Source organism: Telmatherina bonti, assembly GCF_933228915.1.
Source record: "Telmatherina bonti genome assembly, chromosome: 16".
Classification (NCBI taxonomy): Eukaryota; Metazoa; Chordata; class Actinopteri; order Atheriniformes; family Telmatherinidae; genus Telmatherina; species Telmatherina bonti.
In genome coordinates, this window is record NC_136614.1 from 35,583,606 (window position 1) to 35,604,113 (window position 20,508).

Consider the following 20,508-nt stretch of genomic DNA (forward strand, 5'->3'; position numbering starts at 1 on the left):
CTACCGCCCACCACTCCCAGCGTCCCACCACCCCACAGATGCAGCTGACCCAGCACCCCCGGGTGACAACCGTCCTCCAGCCAGGCAAGCCCAGACTTAGGTCTAATGGATGGCACTCTTCCCCCGTCTGAACCGAGCAAAGCCCCGAGAACAGGTACACGAGAGGACCCTATCGTCCCTGCTGCCCCCCTGCTTATGAATGAAAAAAAGTGCCACGCAGTGTTGGGAGAGGGACCACCTAAGCAGCCCCGCCCACCATGCACTGCACCCCCCTAATCTTGTGAGTTGTCAGTGTTTTGGTGTTTTGATGACTACATGTAATTAAAACTGGGGGGTGAGCCGAGGCTGGGTGCAGCAATCAAGACCCCCTGGATGGCCTTTCTCACCACCCAGCGCCACGTGCACATCTCCCAATACCCTGCCTGTGTGTGATGGGGAGCGGGGAGGAAGAGGGGTCGAGAGATTTAAGTCCAGAGGAAAAAGAGCTTCCCTCCAGAAGGTGAGCCCCCAGCGGCACTAGGCATGCCACTCCTGGGACTCTCTGACGATCAGGACAAGCCAGGGGCAGCCATCCCCTCAACCAGAGCCTTTGGCGACTCTAACCAGAGAGTCCCCACCGACCCTCGGCTGGCTGTTGCTAAAATGTAAAAGTTTTTTTTTACAAGAGTAGCGATGTTTGGTTGTGGACGCCAGCAATGCAGTATCATCAGGGAGGTAGAGCAGTCTCACAGACCAACATACTGCGGTGTTGTAGATTAAACTGAAACAAATGATGGTAGCTCAGAACACATGTAGAGTCGTTACTCTGCTGTTGAAGCGCTCCTCGAGATGCAACCCAGTATGGAAAACTACTAGAGATGGTCCATTCAGTCGATCAGTGGAAACTAAAAACAGTGGGTAGCACCTCCGATACAACTCTGATAAAACTCATTCATTCAAACTTCACTTGTCAAGGCCTGGTGCAGGGGTATACAGGTCCTGTGGATCCTCGATCCTGCAAGTTTTCCATGTGTCCCTGCTCCAACACACCTGACTCAAACTAATCACTCATTGGCTGTTTGATCCATTACATGAAAGGCAAGTGTGTTGGAGCAGGGACACATGGAAAACCTGCAGGACAGCAGCCCACGACGACCAACTCTGGTGTATCCCTGGTGTATTGCATAGCACAGTGAGAAGGTCGCTGGTTTCAGTCTCAGCTGGGGGGCGGTTCAAACGGTGGTCTCTGTGGAGTTTGCATGTTCTCTCCAGGTCCTCCGGCTTCCTCCCACCATCCAGAGATGTGCGTGTCAGGTCAACTGCTCACTATAAATTGTCCCGAGGAATAGGAGTGGTTGTTTGTCTCTGTAGACTGGAAACCAGTTCATCATGGGGACCTGTCCAGGTGTTCCTGCCTCTAGCCCAATGATTGCTGGGATAGGCTCCAGCTTCCCCACAGTCCTGGGTGGGACGAAGTGGTGAAGAAAATGGATGGAAGAAATAAACTGACCAGGTCAGACTACAACTTGGGCCTCCCAGTCAAGGCCCGCAGACGACTGAAAGAAAGTTTGTACGAAGTACGTCTGGGGTCAGGAAACAAGGGTTTAAATTCCTGAACTCTGATTATTAAACTGTGTTTTCAGAGATGCACGGTTCAATAAATGGCAATCAGAGCGTACACATTCGCTCTATGTGTAAAGGGCAACTCCACTGATGTTTTAGAGAAGCTGGACCATCCTGTATAAAACAGAAAATACCTTAACTTTCCTAGCTTTGTGGCACGTCTACAACCTGCCATTTTTCTACTAAATTCAACTGAATAAAGTCTTCAAGACTGCTAACTCGATCCTTTCTGTCAGGGACTGTAGGAGAACATTCTGGCACCTCTAGATGTTTCCTTTAGTTAAACCCAAAGTAGAGGTTCATGTTCGCTCCTCCGGCCACCTACTTAGAGAAGATGATTTAAATAGATTATCTGCTTCTCAGAGAAGATTGAAACTTCACATCAAACGTGTCCTGTAGCACAGAGACAAGAAAACTTACACACAGATACTTTTTCACCTTTTATTATTTATTCAGACTTACAACATACTTTAAGTTCAAAGAGAAAAATACTTGGATAAAACTTTGAGGTTAATATCATGCTAAATTCTACCAAATAACTTAAAAGTTTTCAAGCAATTTTTACATGAAAATACTAAAATTACTGATCACAGACAGCATGCTTAACGCTGAAGCTGCAGAAATAAGCTAACTGCTAACACTGCAAGGTGAGCCGCTCGCCGGTTGGCTCGGACTCCGAACCGCTTGCCGATTGGCTCGGACTCCGAACCGCTTGCCGATTGGCTCGGACTCCGAACCGCTTGCCGATTGGCTCGGACTCCGAACCGCTTGCCGATTGGCTCGGACTCCGAACCGCTTGCCGATTGGCTCGGACTCCGAACCGCTTGCCGATTGGCTCGGACTCCCAATCGCTTGCCGATTGGCTCGGACTCCCAACCGCTCGCCGATTGGCTCGGACTCCCAACCGCTCGCCGATTGGCTCGGAGTCCCAACCGCTCGCCGATTGGCTCGGAGTCCCAACCGCTCGCCGATTGGCTCGGACTCCGAACCGCTCGCCGATTGGCTCGGACTCCGAACCGCTCGCCGATTGGCTCGGAGTCCCAACCGCTCGCCGATTGGCTCAGAAACCTACGCTCAGTCACAGCATCTTCACTTTAACACTACAGCACAGAAAGCACAAGGTTCATGATAATCCTGGGAAAGCTTCAGGTTCTGTTAACAGGAAAGGGGAACATGCTTAGTTTTCCTTAAAGAACAAGACATGAGGACATATTTACATCTGCATGAGGAAACACAACAACAAAGGAGTCGGAGTTGAAGAAGATGGTCAGCATCTTCATCGCCCTCATCACACTGTACAGTTGGCTAACCACTGAACTACTGAATGAAGCAGGACTCTGACGAGGAGGATCAGTCAAAGTCTCTGTTGACCAGAACCAGCGGGGCCACCAGGGTCCACACGTACAAACCAATACAGATCCAGCTGGACGAGATCTTCACCCACACAGACGGCCACTTGCTGGTCATGGTCTCGTAGGTGGAGTCCGGGCTGCAGACACATGAAACGTTACTGAAATACTGAATCAGGACTTGTGTATGTCAGTGGTTCCCAGTCCCCAAAATATCATCCACTGGTCCTGGCAAATACCAGTACCAACTGGTGTGGAGTGTGGAGCAGACCATCTGCACCCAGTGTGCTACTGCGTTATTTATCACTGGGCCATCCTGCAGCCATCCTAACGTAAAGCTCCAAACTGTCAGAAAGTTCTGAAATATGGGAGATGAAGTGGTTTCTGGTAGATTCGGTTTACTACATGTCCAAAGTCAGCACTCCTACAGGTCTACGTTAACATGTTTAATAACTACCCGTACCAGGTCTGAGGCCTACCTGTACCACGTCTGAGGCCTACCCGTACCCGGTCTGAGGCCTACCTGTACCACGTCTGAGGCCTACCCGTACCCGGTCTGAGGCCTACCTGTACCACGTCTGAGGCCTACCGGTACCCGGTCTGAGGCCTACCCGTACCCGGTCTGAGGCCTACCGGTACCCGGTCTGAGGCCTACCGGTACCCGGTCTGAGGCCTACCGGTACCACGTCTGAGGCCTACCGGTACCACGTCTGAGGCCTACCCGTGCCAGGTCTGAGGCCTACCCGTGCCAGGTCTGAGGCCTACCCGTGCCAGGTCTGAGGCCTACCCGTGCCAGGTCTGAGGCCTACCTGTACCACGTCTGAGGCCTACCTGTACCACGTCTGAGGCCTACCTGTACCAGGTCTGAGGCCTACCCGTACCCGGTCTGAGGCCTACCTGTACCAGTTGGTGAGTGTCATCATGATGTAGAGAGACGCCAGGAACAGCATGAAGTGGAAGAAGGAGTAGGAATATGTGACGCCGTCCTTCTCGTTGTCCACGGCTCGGTTGGCCGCACCGTCCTCCTCAAAGCTGTCTGGATGGGGTCCGTCCTCAATCAGAGCCGACTCGTCGGAGGTCAGGGTCAACTTGTTGACCTGAGTGTTGGACGAGTTGCGGATGCTGACGGACAAACGGACAACAGTCATTTTCTCTGCAGCAAGCTGCCTGAAAGACGAGTAACAGAAGGAGGTCCTCACCTGGAGTACAGGACACACATCAAGAACAGAATCAATCCCACAATGCCTTGGGCATCCCACCACTGGACCACCTGACCCTGACCAGCGGAGCTGGTGCTGTTCAGCCCGATGATACCCAGGAGACTCGGGTTACACTTCCTGTCTGGAAAACACAGGTTGATGTGATATTAATGATATTTATCACAGCAGCGAGTGTGTGTTAGAGAGGAAGGCAGTCATCTTCTTTACTAGTATACTCCCTGATAAAAGCCTGGACCACCCTCGGGACGTTTCTAGCTCCACCACTTCCAACAGCATCAACACGGAGCAGCAGGAACTACATTCCCAAGAACGTCATGAGGACCGGACTTTTGGATCCGGACCAGCAGAGCTGTGACAGGATGTAAACCCAGGCTGTTTCCACTCACCGGGTTCGTTGGTCATCGCAGACCAGGTCAGGTACATGGTGTACAGGGTCACCAAGGAGGACTGCAGCAGGCCCGACCTGGGCTGGGACTCCTTCACACACAGGATAAACGTCATGAGCTGACCGCGTCTCAATGTGTGATGTCACCATTACCTGATGTCGTCATTACATCACTGGTTAAACACCATAATTAAATAACTGATAACAAAGATCCACAATATCAGAACTTTTCATGTGAAGCATGTCATCAGACCTGGAAGGAAGACTGGTTAAACTATGTGTATGTGTGTGTGTGTGGGTGTGTTACTGGGTGTGTTGCTTTGTTTTCCTGTGTTTTCATGATAAAGTTTGACAGAGGAGTTATTCCCTCCTATCAGATTAAATCCTAGTTATTCCCTCCTAACTAACGGATTAAATCCTAGTTATTCCCTCCTAACTAACGGATTAAATCCTAGTTATTCCCTCCTAACTAACAGATTAAATCATAGTTATTCCCTCCTAACTAACAGATTAAATCATAGTTATTCCCTCCTATCGGATTAAATCATGCTGTTTGGATTTCTTTGCGTCTAGGTAAATGAGCAGCTGGGATTGTGCAGGACGCCTCAGCAGCCTGTACAGCAGGACATAAAGAAGGAAATCCGACACTAACTGGTTATATGATGGTGATGTCGATCTACCGTAAAGGTTATCCTGTCTACGACTGGCTGGACTTACAGCAACAAGACCTGGATAGTTTGTTCCAACATGACTGACTGTGTCTTTTACTGCTCAGCGTCTGATCAGGAGTGTTTATGTGGTTTTACACATTTATAGTGATGATAAATTAATTAACACAAAATAATTCTGATTATTTCTCTGATAATGATGCTATTAATGTGTAGAAATGAGACATTTTCTGGTCAGAGTCCTGCAGAGACCAGAAGTCGTGTGGAAGTGGGGAGTGCTGCAAACCTGAATGTGTGGCAGGATGGACATGACGGAGGCGGCGACGCAGAGGAGCATGTTGATGCTGATGAAGACCTTGTTCTCAGTGCAGCCATCAGAGTGGGTGTAGTAGACGTAGAACATGACCAGGGACACCAGAGACAGCACGTAGTTCAGGGTGGTGACAGACAGCAGAGCTGTGGACAGACAACACGCAGTCTTCAGTGTGGAGACGTGCCAGCGTGTCAGGAAGCTACTGCAGAGTTCTTCTAGCACCATACCTGCATACCAGCAGCGAGAGTTGCCCTCCTCCATCTTCTCCACCCAGGACTCGTTCCAGGAATGAGCAAAGTCGATCAGCAAGACCAGTTGGATGAGGATGAAGCAGAACGCTCCGGCCATCCCGACATAAAACCAGACTGTGGATCAGAGACAGCTGAGGACCAGAGAACAGATCTGCACAGCAACACCTGGCAACCTGCTCATGTAAAACCTAAGCTCTAAGATGTGTCGTGGTACAGGATGCAGGGTGGTCTCTGTGACTGCATGCCACTCACCGGTGGTGAAGGGTCCCTCTGAGATGAAGAATGATCCAACAGTAATGGCGGTGGCGGCAGCAAACTTAAAGAACCAAAAGCTGGAAAAGAAAAAGGAACATTTCCACTAAAAGTCTGGATTCTTCCTCAGAATGCTGCTGAGATCATTAAAGTTACACTTTACTGTGAGTAACCTCTTTAACCCTTAAAATTCCACTGAATCACAGCATCAAGCGCCCCCCTTCCCCAGCAGTGTCTCATGGACGGCAGTGTGTAACGCTGTGGGGTGAATTGTGATGAATATCCTAACGTTTAGGTGATCTATGGAAGATTTCCAGTCCAGCCACAACATGTAGCGTTTATTCAGAAACTAACCCTCTTTTAACCCCAACTGATGCAACAAATAGTTTCTCATTTGCTGAACAGCCATGTGGAAAAACCTGCCCTGTTGTTGTGGAAAAGACGAGGTCACATGTGGCTCATGTCAGATGTTTTTAATAAACGTTTCCTGTAGTGACCTGAACAGCCGTATCCCCCTGCATCCAGGAAACCAGGATAATGGCCGAAAACGGTCTAATGAAAGGCGGTTTCAGGCTGCTGGATGGATGATGATCCTACAAACACCTGATGTTTTCAGCTTCATGTGGTGTTTAACACAGAAAGCAGACCCAAGATGAAGTTTGTCATGAGGCCATGCTGAAGACAACTCACCCGTTGTGCAGCGCCGCTCGGGGGTCCTGGCTGCTCTTTACTTTGACCATGAGCAGAGAGAAGAGCAGGAAGAACATGGCCATTCCAAAACAGACACGGTACACGGCCTTGTAGCCGACAAGAACGTCACAGTTAACATGACCCTCCACGCCAGGAATGGACGAGCCGATGCCCCCCTCACAGAAACCTGGAATCTGCACACAGAAAGCAGGAAACAGCATCAGGACTCCACCGTGGTTTCCAACCTCACGTCAGTGGATGAAATAAATCGGCTCAGCAGTCTGTCTCCGTACCTTCTTCAGCTGTTCCTCCATCCCCGGCATCAGCATGATGCAGGACACCCCGACCCCCAGCAGCAGGAAGCAGGCATAGATGAGACGCGTCACCGTGGAGTTGTTCCCACTGGGACAGCAGCGACACAGCAGGCAGGGGGCGCTGCCGCACAGACACGGGACCTGGAACACACACCTGGATCAGAACCACACAGTCCTGCAGCATGCTTACACACCTGGATCAGAACCACAGAGTCCTGCAGCATGCTTACACACCTGGATCAGAACCACAGAATCCTGCGGCATGTTTACACACCTGGATCAGAACCACAGAATCCTGCGGCATGTTTACACACCTGGATCAGAACCACAGAGTCCTGCAGTGTGTTTACACACCTGGATCAGAACCACAGATTCCTGCTGCATGTTTACACACCTGGATCAGAACCACAGATTCCTGCTGCATGTTTACACACCTGGATCAGAACCACAGAATCCTGCAGCATGCTTACACACCTGGATCAGAACCACAGAATCCTGCGGCATGTTTACACACCTGGATCAGAACCACAGAGTCCTGCAGTGTGTTTACACACCTGGATCAGAACCACAGAATCCTGCTGCATGTTTACACACCTGGATCAGAACCACACAGTCCTGCAGCATGTTTACACACCTGGATCAGAACCACAGAATCCTGCAGCATGCTTACACACCTGGATCAGAACCACAGAATCCTGCGGCATGTTTACACACCTGGATCAGAACCACAGAGTCCTGCAGTGTGTTTACACACCTGGATCAGAACCACAGATTCCTGCTGCATGTTTACACACCTGGATCAGAACCACACAGTCCTGCAGCATGTTTACACACCTGGATCAGAACCACACAGTCCTGCAGTGTGTTTACACACCTGGATCAGAACCACAGATTCCTGCTGCATGTTTACACACCTGGATCAGAACCACACAGTCCTGCAGCATGTTTACACACCTGGATCAGAACCACACAGTCCTGCAGTGTGTTTACACACCTGGATCAGAACCACAGATTCCTGCTGCATGTTTACACACCTGGATCAGAACCACAGATTCCTGCGGCATGCTTACACACCTGGATCAGAACCACACAGTCCTGCAGTGTGTTTACACACCTGGATCAGAACCACACAGTCCTGCAGTGTGTTTACACACCTGGATCAGAACCACACAGTCCTGCAGTGTGTTTACACACCTGGATCAGAACCACAGAGTCCTGCAGCATGCTTACACACCTGGATCAGAACCACAGAATCCTGCGGCATGCTTACACACCTGGATCAGAACCACACAGTCCTGCGGCGTGTTTACACACCTGGATCAGAACCACACAGTCCTGCGGCGTGTTTACACACCTGGATCAGAACCACACAGTCCTGCGGCGTGTTTACACACCTGGATCAGAACCACACAGATTCCTGCTGCGTGTTTACACACCTGGATCAGAACCACAGAATCCTGCGGCATGCTTACACACCTGGATCAGAACCACACAGTCCTGCAGCATGCTTACACACCTGGATCAGAACCACAGAATCCTGCGGCATGTTTACACACCTGGATCAGAACCACAGAATCCTGCGGCATGCTTACACACCTGGATCAGAACCACACAGTCCTGCGGCATGTTTACACACCTGGATCAGAACCACACAGATTCCTGCTGCGTGTTTACACACCTGGATCAGAACCACAGAATCCTGCGGCATGCTTACACACCTGGATCAGAACCACACAGATTCCTGCTGCGTGTTTACACACCTGGATCAGAACCACAGAATCCTGCGGCATGCTTACACACCTGGATCAGAACCACACAGTCCTGCAGCATGCTTACACACCTGGATCAGAACCACACAGATTCCTGCAGCATGCTTACACACCTGGATCAGAACCACACAGTCCTGCAGCATGCTTACACACCTGGATCAGAACCACACAGTCCTGCAGCATGCTTACACACCTGGATCAGAACCACAGAATCCTGCAGCGTGTTTACACACCTGGATCAGAACCACACAGTCCTGCAGTGTGTTTACACACCTGGATCAGAACCACACAGTCCTGCAGTGTGTTTACACACCTGGATCAGAACCACAGATTCCTGCTGCATGTTTACACACCTGGATCAGAACCACACAGTCCTGCAGCATGTTTACACACCTGGATCAGAACCACACAGTCCTGCAGTGTGTTTACACACCTGGATCAGAACCACAGATTCCTGCTGCATGTTTACACACCTGGATCAGAACCACAGATTCCTGCGGCATGCTTACACACCTGGATCAGAACCACACAGTCCTGCAGTGTGTTTACACACCTGGATCAGAACCACAGAGTCCTGCAGCATGCTTACACACCTGGATCAGAACCACAGAATCCTGCGGCATGTTTACACACCTGGATCAGAACCACACAGTCCTGCAGCATGCTTACACACCTGGATCAGAACCACAGAATCCTGCTGCATGTTTACACACCTGGATCAGAACCACAGATTCCTGCGGCATGCTTACACACCTGGATCAGAACCACACAGTCCTGCAGTGTGTTTACACACCTGGATCAGAACCACAGAATCCTGCGGCATGTTTACACACCTGGATCAGAACCACACAGATTCCTGCTGCGTGTTTACACACCTGGATCAGAACCACAGAATCCTGCGGCATGCTTACACACCTGGATCAGAACCACACAGTCCTGCGGCATGTTTACACACCTGGATCAGAACCACACAGATTCCTGCTGCGTGTTTACACACCTGGATCAGAACCACAGAATCCTGCAGCATGCTTACACACCTGGATCAGAACCACAGAATCCTGCGGCATGTTTACACACCTGGATCAGAACCACAGAATCCTGCGGCATGTTTACACACCTGGATCAGAACCACAGAATCCTGCGGCATGTTTACACACCTGGATCAGAACCACACAGTCCTGCAGCATGCTTACACACCTGGATCAGAACCACAGAATCCTGCGGCATGTTTACACACCTGGATCAGAACCACAGAATCCTGCGGCATGCTTACACACCTGGATCAGAACCACACAGTCCTGCGGCGTGTTTACACACCTGGATCAGAACCACACAGATTCCTGCTGCGTGTTTACACACCTGGATCAGAACCACAGAATCCTGCGGCATGCTTACACACCTGGATCAGAACCACACAGTCCTGCAGCATGCTTACACACCTGGATCAGAACCACGCAGATTCCTGCAGCGTGTTTACACACCTGGATCAGAACCACAGAATCCTGCAGCATGCTTACACACCTGGATCAGAACCACACAGTCCTGCAGCATGCTTACACACCTGGATCAGAACCACACAGTCCTGCAGCATGCTTACACACCTGGATCAGAACCACAGAATCCTGCAGCATGTTTACACAGCTGGATCAGAACCACACAGTCCTGCAGCATGCTTACACACCTGGATCAGAACCACAGAATCCTGCAGCGTGTTTACACACCTGGATCAGAACCACACAGTCCTGCGGCGTGTTTACACACCTGGATCAGAACCACACAGATTCCTGCTGCGTGTTTACACACCTGGATCAGAACCACACAGTCCTGTGGCGTGTTTACACACCTGGATCAGAACCACACAGTCCTGCGGCGTGTTTACACACCTGGATCAGAACCACACAGTCCTGCGGCGTGTTTACACACCTGGATCAGAACCACACAGTCCTGCGGCGTGTTTACACACCTGGATCAGAACCACACAGTCCTGCGGCGTGTTTACACACCTGGATCAGAACCACACAGTCCTGCGGCGTGTTTACACACCTGGATCAGAACCACACAGTCCTGCAGCATGTTTCTGTGGACATATTCCGGCCTATCAGCGTTTCATTTCATGCTGTGAAGCTGAAATGTGAGATGTGCTCATGTGTTTATGTGTTTACGGACAGTAACAGCTGACGTCATCCTGCGATGACATCCTGTGTTTACAGAACGCACGAGCAGCGTTAAAAACAAAACAAGAAGCAGTCCAGCAAGATGAGCTCCGTGTGGCCTGTGTGTCTCTGGTGGTTCTTCAGAGAGAGAATAACTATGTCTGTTGTCTGTCTTCATTCTGTCTCCATCGCGGTCTCGTTTTCAAACTGCGTAGTCATGGCAGCCTCACAAAGAACACCCTAAATAACAACAAAACAACAACAGAAAGAGCGCACGCCCCGCCCAGTGAGACTCTACCTACCCAGCTGGCCATGGAGCACAGTCCCAGAACGGCTCCCATGATGGATGTTTGTTCTTCTCAGCACCGATCTGATGGCTGGACTTCTCTAGAAGATGGATGATGGCCTCACTCTTCTTCTGCCGCTTCTTCTTCCTCTGACACCCAGCAGAGCGGCTGCTGCCCCCTGCAGGCCAGATGGAGTAAACACACCCAGCAGAGCGGCTGCTGCCCCCTGCAGGCCAGATGGAGTAAACACACCCAGCAGAGCGGCAGCTGCCCCCTGCAGGCCAGATGAAGTAAACACACCCAGCAGAGCGGCTGCTGCCCCCTGCAGGCCAGATGGAGTAAACACACCCAGCAGAGGGGCTGCTGCCCCCTGCAGGTCAGATGGTGTAAACACGACCTATTTTCATTTGTGTTCAGATACATTTTATTATAAAATATTTAGACTGCTTTGAGTGTTCAATCATTTTATAAAATATGAATGTCTACATTTTCTACTCCACACTGGAGACGTTTCACCTGCATATTAAATAATAGGTGGGTGATGTAAATATAATGATTTTCAATTCAATTCAAATTTATTTACATAGTGTCAAATAACAGCAATGCAATCTCAAGACGCTTTACAAACAGAGAAAAAAAACATAATAAAAGCCAATTCATAACAGCCTATATAAGGAAACCAACAGATTGAGTTGGAAGCTCCAACTCAATCTCCCATCCTGAGCAAGCACACTGGCGACAGTGGGAAGGAAAAAACTCCCTTTTAACAGGAAGGAAACCTCCAGCAGAACCCGGCTCAGGACAGGCAGCCATCTGCCTCTGCTGTGTGGGGGGAAGAGGACAGAAAGACAACAGACAACAGGAACTACTACTCCCGGCCAGGGAGACCTGCTGAGACAGGAGACATACATGTTAATGATGCAACACTGTTATTCGGGGTGGGGGGGAATAAGAGAGAGAGAGAAAGAGAGAGAGAAAGAAGCTAAGTGTATCAGGAAATGTCACTCAGCAGTCTAAACCTATAGCAGCATAACGTCTGCAGCGGGGAGGGATCACTGCAGGGCGGTGATGTCTGCTTTCATGTGCAATGAATCTCGTTACCTCCGCCGAGGAGGTTATGTTTTTCCTGGCGTCTTTTTGCTCAAGATAACTTAAAAGGTTACGGACAGATTTTTATAAATATTTCAAGAGTTGTTGCAAATGTAAAAATGAAAAACTGATTAAATTCTGGTGGTGATCCGGATCACCGTTTGGATCCAGGAATTTTTTAAAAGGGTTCTTTAACATTGTGCTTGGTGGAGGTTTCCGCTCTCTGAATGCTTTTCTAGTTTCATATTTAACGAGCAACTTCGTGGGCGTGCAGGAAGGGCGAGTCATGCAGAGCGGGTCGTGCACGCGGCAGAGCGGGACGTGCACGCGGCAGAGCAGGTCATGCACACGGCTGGGTCCGAGTGTTTTAATGCCACATGTAAAAATGCTTATACTTTCTCACCACCTCGATCAGTTGTTTTATCAAAACAATTTGTTTTACCGGCAACAGCAAACACACGGAAGCAGCAATTCCGCTTCATGCTTTCACCATGTTTAACCATGCCCACCTCAAATGTCCAACCAATCACATGATACTTCTCGCAGTCCTGCAAGAAAAAAGTTCTGCCAGCCCGGTGTGTCAAGAACTGTCCTCAAACACGTCCGCGAGAACAAAATTACGTCATTTTCTTCTCGGAGCCTCGAGAACAAGAAAAAAGTTCTTGTTTCTCGTGGAGTATGTAACAGGCTTAAGGGATGCTAACCATCCCTAGCTATAGGACTTATCAAAAAGATAAGTCTTCAGCCCAGTCTTAAAGGTGGGGAGGGTGTCTGCTTCCCTAACACTAACTGGGAGCTTATTCCATAAGAGAGGGGCCTGATAACCAAAGGCTCTGCCTCCTGCTCAGCTCTTTGAGACTCTAGGAACCACAAGTAAGCCTGCAGTCTGGGAACGAAGTACTCTGCTTGGTATATAAGGAACAATGAGGTCTTTGATATATAGTGGTGCCTGGTTGTGGAGGGCTTTATATGTAAGGAGAAGGATTTTAAATTCTATTCTAGATTCAACAGGCAGCCAATGAAGAGAGGCTAAAACTGGAGAAATATGATCTCTCCTGCTGGTTCTGGTCAGGACTCTGGCTGCAGAATTCTGGATCAGCTGAAGGCTTTTCAGGGCATATTTAGGACAGCCCAGTAATAGAGAGTTACAGTAATCTAGTCTTGAAGTAACAAAAGCGTGAACCAGTTTTTCTGCATCACTCTGAGACAGAATGTCCCTAATTTTGGCTATATTACGTAAATGAAAGAAGGCTGTTTTAGTAACCTGCTTAATATGTGGACCAAAGGACAGGTCAGGGTCAAATATTACTCCAAGGTTTCTCACTGTAGCACTGGAAGCTAAAGTAATGCCATCCAGGTTCATTACAAAACCGGAAAATTTAGCTCTGAGTTTTTCAGATCCAACGAGAATTATTTCAGTCTTATCTGAGTTTAAGAGGAGAAAATTTCTAGACATCCAAGTCTTTATGTCTATGAGACAATTTTGTAGCCTATTGGGATGATTTGTTTAATCTGGTTTAAAGGATAACTATATTTGAGTATCATCTGCATAACAATGAAAGTTTATTCCATGCTGTCTAATAATTTTGCCTAAAGGGAGCATATATAGCGTGAAGAGTATTGGTCCAAGTACAGAACCTTGAGGAACTCCATGACTTACTGTAGTTTGGGAGGAGGACTTGTCATTTACATGAACAAACTGAAGTCTATCAGATAAATATGATTTAAACCAGCTTAATGCTGTACCTGTAATTCCAATCACCTGTTCTAGTCTCTGTAACAGAATGTTATGATCGACTGTATCAAATGCAGCACTAAGATCAAGCAGGATAAGTACAGACACAAGTCCTTTGTCTGAGGCCATAAGAAGGTCATTAGTAACTTTCACCAATGCCGTCTCAGTACTATGATGAGCTCTAAATCCTGACTGAAACTCCTCGCATAAATTATTTCTGCTCAGGTGGGCATGTAGCTGAGCTGAAACTATTTTCTCCAGAATTTTGGACATAAACGGGAGGTTAGATATAGGTCTATAATTTGCTATCACCTCTGGATCCAGAGATTGCTTTTTAAGTAAAGGCATGATTACAGCAGTTTTAAATGATTGTGGTACATATCCTGTCACTAAAGACATATTGATAAGATTTAGTAGTGATGTATTAATTAAAGGGAAAATGTCCTTAAAGAGGCTCGTTGGGAGAGGGTCTAAGATACAGGTGGATGGTTTAGATGAAGCTATTATTTTAGTTAATTCAGAGGGTTGGACAGGACAGAAACTATTTAGACACAAGTCAGATCCTGGTTCTAAGGATGCTTCGGAGACCACAACAGGCTCAACATTATAAGTAGAAGGAAGAGTATTGTGGATTTGATCTCTAATAGTATCAATTTTATTCCTGAAAAAATACATGAAATCATCACAGCTAAGTGAGAAAGGAATACATGGCTCCTCAGCGCTCCGGCTCCTAGTAAGCCTAGCTACAGTGCTGAAAAGAAACCGAGGGTTGTTTTTGTTTTCCTCTATCAATGATGAATAATAAGCTGTTCTTGCCGTACGTAAGGCTTTTTTGTATACGATTAAACTTTCTTTCCAGGTTAAGTGAGTAGTATCAGCATGTTGATCAATCTGAGCAGGAGTAAGGCTTAAAGGGGGACTCTCAGTCATGCTAACACATGGTAGAGGGGAAAAAATTGATTCAATTGATTGTTTAAATTTTGTAATATTATTGTCTGATAAACATCTGCTATAGTAGAATTTATTTTTGGTCAGTGAGTAATCAAATAAAGTGAATTCAAAGGTAAATAAGAAGTGATCGGACAAGACAGGGTTTTGAGGAAATACTTTGAGCTTATCAGTCTCAATACCAGATGTTAGAACCAGATCAAGAGTATGACCATGAGAGTGAGTGGCACCATGGACATTTTGTGAAAACACAACTGAGTTTAGAATAGAGCTAAAGGAAATGTTTAAACTATCATTTTCAACGTCAACATGAATATTAAAATCACCTAGTACAATGACCTTATCAGTAGTCAGCACTAACTCAGACAAGAGATCAGAGAATTCGGTCAGAAACTCGGAGTAAGGTCCAGGTGGGCGATACACTAATGCTAAAAGGAGCGGTTTCTCTGAATTCCATTTTGGATGAGATAAATTTAATGTCAGGAATTCAAAGGATTTATAGTTAGTTTTGTGCTTAGGATTAATTAATAATTCTGACTGAAAAATAGCTGCAACACCTCCTCCTCTGCCTGTAGTTCTAGGAATGTGAAAGTTTAACTAGTTAGCTGGCGTAGCTTCATTAATACTAACATAATCCTCTTGCTGTAACCAGGTTTCCGTAAGACAGAATAAATCAATGTGGTGATCACCTATCAAGTCATTGACTAATAAAGACTTATTTGGGAGGGATCTAATATTCAGTAGGCCACACTTTATTGTCTTATTTTCAGATTTTATTAGATCCATTGTTTTTATTTTTATGAGGTTTTCATGATTAACCCCAGAAGTGTTTTTGTGTTGTTTAATTCTTACTGCTGGGGAGTTGTATAAGGTCGGAATGGAGTTTTGGGTGGGCGGCGGCAGGTGGGAAGCTGCAGAAAAGTGTGTAGGGCTACAATTCTGCCTCCTGGTCCCAACCCTGAGTTGTCAATTTAGCTGACTAATAAAAGAGTCCATATTGCTAGATAAGAGAGCGGCTCCATCCAACGTGGGATGGATGCCATCTCTCCTAATAAGACCAGGCTTTCCCCAAAAAGCGCTCCAATTATCTATAAAACCCATGTTGTTATCGGGACACCACCTAGACAACCAGCGGTTGAAAGATGACATGCGGCTAAACATGTCATCGCTGATTAATTTATACTGTCCACTAATTATACCTTCAATAATTCATTCGAGGATGAATTTCCATCCTACCTACAGGGTCCTTCAGATCATAAAGATAAGCGTATGATAATCAATCATAAAAATAATGAATTGATAATAATTGAAAAAAAGAGAAAACCAAACTCAGGGATGTTTTAAAAGGATTCTTAAATATTGTGCTTGGCGGAGGTTTGCACTCTCCAAGTGCTTTTCTAGCTGTTCGAGGGATTGCCACTTTGTAATGGACTGGTGTTTGATGCTCCGTCCTGTTTTTGTTTGTGATAAGCCGAACTATTTCAGCTTAGTTTAACATTTCAGTTTGTTATTTGGCTGCCTAATGAGATATTTTGTGTGTTAAAACTTTGATGATTGACATTTGTTTAATTTTTTTCCCTTATTTTAATCTATCTATAATTTTTATATTCCATTTCCCCCCCTGAGGGATTGCCGCCTTATTGGGATCAGGGGGTTTGCATGCCTCAGTGACCCTTAGAGCTATACCAGCAGGAACTTTAGTTTCTGGTGAGACACCCAAGCTTGGTTAGATACCTGACAAAGTGCAATCCATTTCTTCACACTTTTGAACAATATCAACAAAAACAGCTGAAGCATGATGTGCATGCATGATGCCCCATTCACGTTTCTGCCTGCTCCCTCATGTATGCGTCCCTAGAGCTAGCCTTGTTCAGGTAAGTAGAATAGGACAGAGTCTTGCGCAGTACTTTTTACTGTGTACACTGAATTTTCACCTGCGTGGTATCTTACTCTAATGCTTTGGAACAGCTGGTAGAGTAATTTCTCCTTGAAATTAGACATTTATAGACTGTAAAGAGCAATTGTTATAAAATGTGTTTAACTCTGAAAACTCACCAACACAGCTGGTCATCAGGAGGCATTTTACTAACAGTGTTGTTGAAATAACTCCAGGAGAGTTCAAATCATCTGACAATGCACATTTTACACCGTGGATTTTCCTTTGTACACTGTGTACCAGTGATCCCCAATTCTGGACCTCTTTGGCCAATGTCCTTCAGGTTTAAGATGTTTCTCTGATGCAACACACCTGATTCTTTTCACCTGACCTTTTCTCAACCCGGAGATCGGGAAGAGGGGAGCTTGCATGTCCTGAGGGGACGCTTCCGGCTGGATATGTTCAGGACTCATGGGCGAGGTGGAGACCGATGTGTCTGGCGGTTCTGTCCTCTGAGGACATGGAGGATGTTTACATCTTTGGATTATTGGTGATCGGGATTCTGCTGATTGGCGCTGGTGGAGTCCTGATTTCCCTCAAGACCCGTGAGATTCTGGCAACAACTGGCAGGCTGCCAGAATTCTGCAACGGTATGTGCCGGGCTAGCAGTGCACAGACTCTTGTGTTGACCGGACTTGACCGTAAGCAGGATACCAGTCTGCCCCAACTGGTCTTTTGGCCGATGTCCCAGAGCTGGTCCGCAGAATTGACAAAAACATGGAGAAGATGTTTGCTAGAATCGGTGGAAATTGACCCCCCCATGTTTGGAGCTGCCAGCCTGAGACCTGCTATGGACTCAAGGCCAAGGACAAATTGTTTTCCTCGCCTGGAACCAACAATCATATCTGGATTCGGCTTCCCAACGGCCTTAGGCCAGTGCAACCCCCCCCCTCCTGTCCCCCCTCCTCAACCACCCCCGGTCTCCTCCCACATGACTCACCACCTTCCTGGACTTTGTGTGTCTTGTTTGAGTTTGTGCTTAAGTGTATGAGGTTTTTTTCTCTGTTTCTCCAGACTGAGTCATTCTGGCGCAGCCCAGAGTTGCATGACGTTTTTTCCCTCGACCCCCCCCCCATGATCCTAATGTATCGCTGTTCTTATCTGTTATAAGGCGGCGCCGGTAAAACTGGCTGCGTGGCCTGAGCTTAAGCTTGGTTCTGTATTATTCTTTTGTCATTCATGTTACATGTCTGTATGTCAAACCTTGGACAAGCTGGCTTGAACTTTGAATTTCCCCTTGGAGATGAATAAAGTATCTCTGATTTGATTTGATTTGATTCAAATCAAATTAGATGGTTCTCCAACAACTTGTTGCAAAATTCTGACCCATTAAGTTCTGAAAAAGAAGTACTGGTTTTGTTTAACCAGTCATTTGGGAGTACTGGAGGAGGGAACAGACAAGCATCTACCTCAGCCAGCAGAGGAAGGGTGACTGTGTTAGTGGAAACTAAGTAAACATAGCATGTATTAAAACAGCACCTCATAATTGGACTTGACTTAAACCAAGTTAGAAACAACGCATTAAGTAAATGGCAGACCTCCAGCAGCATAAGCCCCTTCTGCTGTGTTGACAATAAGCTTGCCTTGTTCTTATCCCTCGTACACCTTGGTGGCACGGATTATGAACATGCTTAAATTTAGAGATTCAGTGATTTTTCGCTGTGATCTGAGAGACGGTTTCATATTAGCTTTGTTCATTTTGGGGAAGTTTAATAAACCTTGTTTTCTAAAAACATTTAAACACAAAAAGTGGGTTTGAGTTGAAACGTAAGCGTTGTAAATGGCAGGACAGCCAGATGATTATTATATTGTTAATACTTATCATTTTGGATGTGGCCTTGTTGTGTGCTTTACATGAGAGCATAATATGCACTTCTTATTGACCATTTGGGAGTTCATTACACATGTTAGATTTTAAAACTATAGTGATGATTTTCCTTTTCAATATAAATTTGTAATCTTTAAATTCTGTCTCCATATTTAATCCATTTAAATTTTAATCCATTCACTTGTCCTGATCATTTAATGGCAAACAAGGTTCTGTAAGTTTTATTCTTATATTTTAAATTTAAATTGTCCACACCAGGCACAAGTCATGCCCTTCCAGATCAGTTCCTGGCTAAAGTCACCTCCTGAGCAAGGACCACACCACAACTGTGTGCGCCTAAAGTGATTTAAAGAGGTAGAAGGATGAGGGATGGACATCTGCGGCAGCGAAGCAGTGACCCAGTCAGGGAGACTCAGGATTGGGGTGCCGTCCTAGATCAGCATATGGTACCTCTCCACCAGATGGTGCCTGAAAGGGAAAGGAGAGAAGGGATAAAAAGAAAAAAACAAAATAGGAGGAAATGAATGAGGGAGGAATGGGAGGTACAAAGAAAGTAAAGGAAAAGAAAAGAGCAGAAAGAAAGACAAAAGTCGATGGAAGGAGGAAGAGAAAAAGAAAGGGAATAAGGGATGAGGAAGAGGGATGAGATAACAGAGAAATGGAAGGCTGGATGGAAAAACAGCAGATGGAGTGACGAGAAGATGAGACGAAGACGTCGAGAACGGGGACAGGAAAGGGTGGAGTCGAGAAAGACGAACAAACAGGAAGTTGGATCATACTTAATAAACTTATTATTTAACTTCTTCCATTTCCAGATCACAAATCTGCATAAAGTCATGCTATCTTGTTTTTTTCATAGATTTTTATAAAACTCTGTTTTTATTGTTTTAATTCACTCATGCACACTGTTTTTATTAACTTCTCTATTCTGGTTATTTTCATTTATTTTATCATGAACTCCTTTATTTTAACTCTTATCTGTTCCTGCAGCGCCCTGCGATGGACTGGCGAGCTGTCCAGGGTGTACCCTGCCTGTCGCCCAAAGCCAGCTGGGATAGGCTCCAGCTTCCCCGCGACCCTGAATTGGAATAAGCGGTTCAGAAAATGAATGAATGAATGAATGTTCCTGCAGCTTTTAAGTTTAAAACCTTGACTGGTTCTGTCAGGTGTGCTAAAGACCACACCTTAGTTGCTTATGGGGACTTTTATTCAGTGAAATTTTTAGTAATTATGAAACTGCAGTGGTCATTGACACTGACATTTTCTGTTGAATTTGAAGCAGAGGTGGTCCGGAAAGTAAAAGTCCGGTTCGGCAGCTGTTCCCACCAGTCACCAAACCAGCTGAATTTAATGAGCAGACTTTATTTTCCAGGTAGACGAGCCTGTTAGTGAAAACAGCTGTTCTAAATGTACAGGTAGATCCAAAAACATGGCAGGACTTATACTTTCTGGACCAGGAGTTGCCACCTCTGATTTGGAGACACCACTGATATTAGTTGTGATGAGCTTTTTAAATTCTTCTTGCTTCATATGTTAATTGCAAACAGCTGCTAGTTTGTACATGTTGCCTGTGGGACTGTATCATTTATACTACAGTTGTATGGATGCATCAGATCTTACTGAAGAAACACAACAGACAAGCAAACTGGGAGTACAACTTCAGAGTAAAACATGGAGCTGCATCAGATCAGCGCTGGGATGGCCATATTTCAGAACCTT

The 20,508-nt window shown here is 46.5% G+C and overlaps 1 protein-coding gene across 1 annotated transcript; it reads right to left on the reverse strand.

The window, feature by feature from the left end:
- Nucleotides 1-2,029: 2,029 nt before the first annotated feature.
- On the reverse strand, nt 2,030-11,414 carry serinc1 (serine incorporator 1). Its single transcript, XM_079255893.1, has 10 exons — nt 11,269-11,414; nt 7,024-7,185; nt 6,731-6,924; nt 6,041-6,120; nt 5,765-5,902; nt 5,511-5,680; nt 4,558-4,648; nt 4,151-4,292; nt 3,849-4,073; nt 2,030-3,091 (listed from the first exon to the last, which is right to left on the reverse strand). The coding sequence occupies exons 1-10, from the start codon at nt 11,305-11,307 to the stop codon at nt 2,953-2,955; spliced, it is 1,380 nt and encodes a 459-aa protein (XP_079112019.1). The 5' UTR covers nt 11,308-11,414; the 3' UTR covers nt 2,030-2,952.
- Between the last annotated feature and the right edge of the window lie 9,094 nt (nt 11,415-20,508).

Coding starts and splice junctions, on each gene's coding strand:
- serinc1 (XM_079255893.1), bottom strand. CDS start 11,307: ATGGGAGCCGTTCTGGGACTGTGCTCCATGGCCAGCTGG. Junction 6,121..6,730: donor CGAGCGGCGCTGCACAACGG/GTGAGTTGTCTT, acceptor TTTCTTTTCCAG/CTTTTGGTTCTTTAAGTTTG. Junction 5,681..5,764: donor CTCTCGCTGCTGGTATGCAG/GTATGGTGCTAG, acceptor GTCTGTCCACAG/CTCTGCTGTCTGTCACCACC.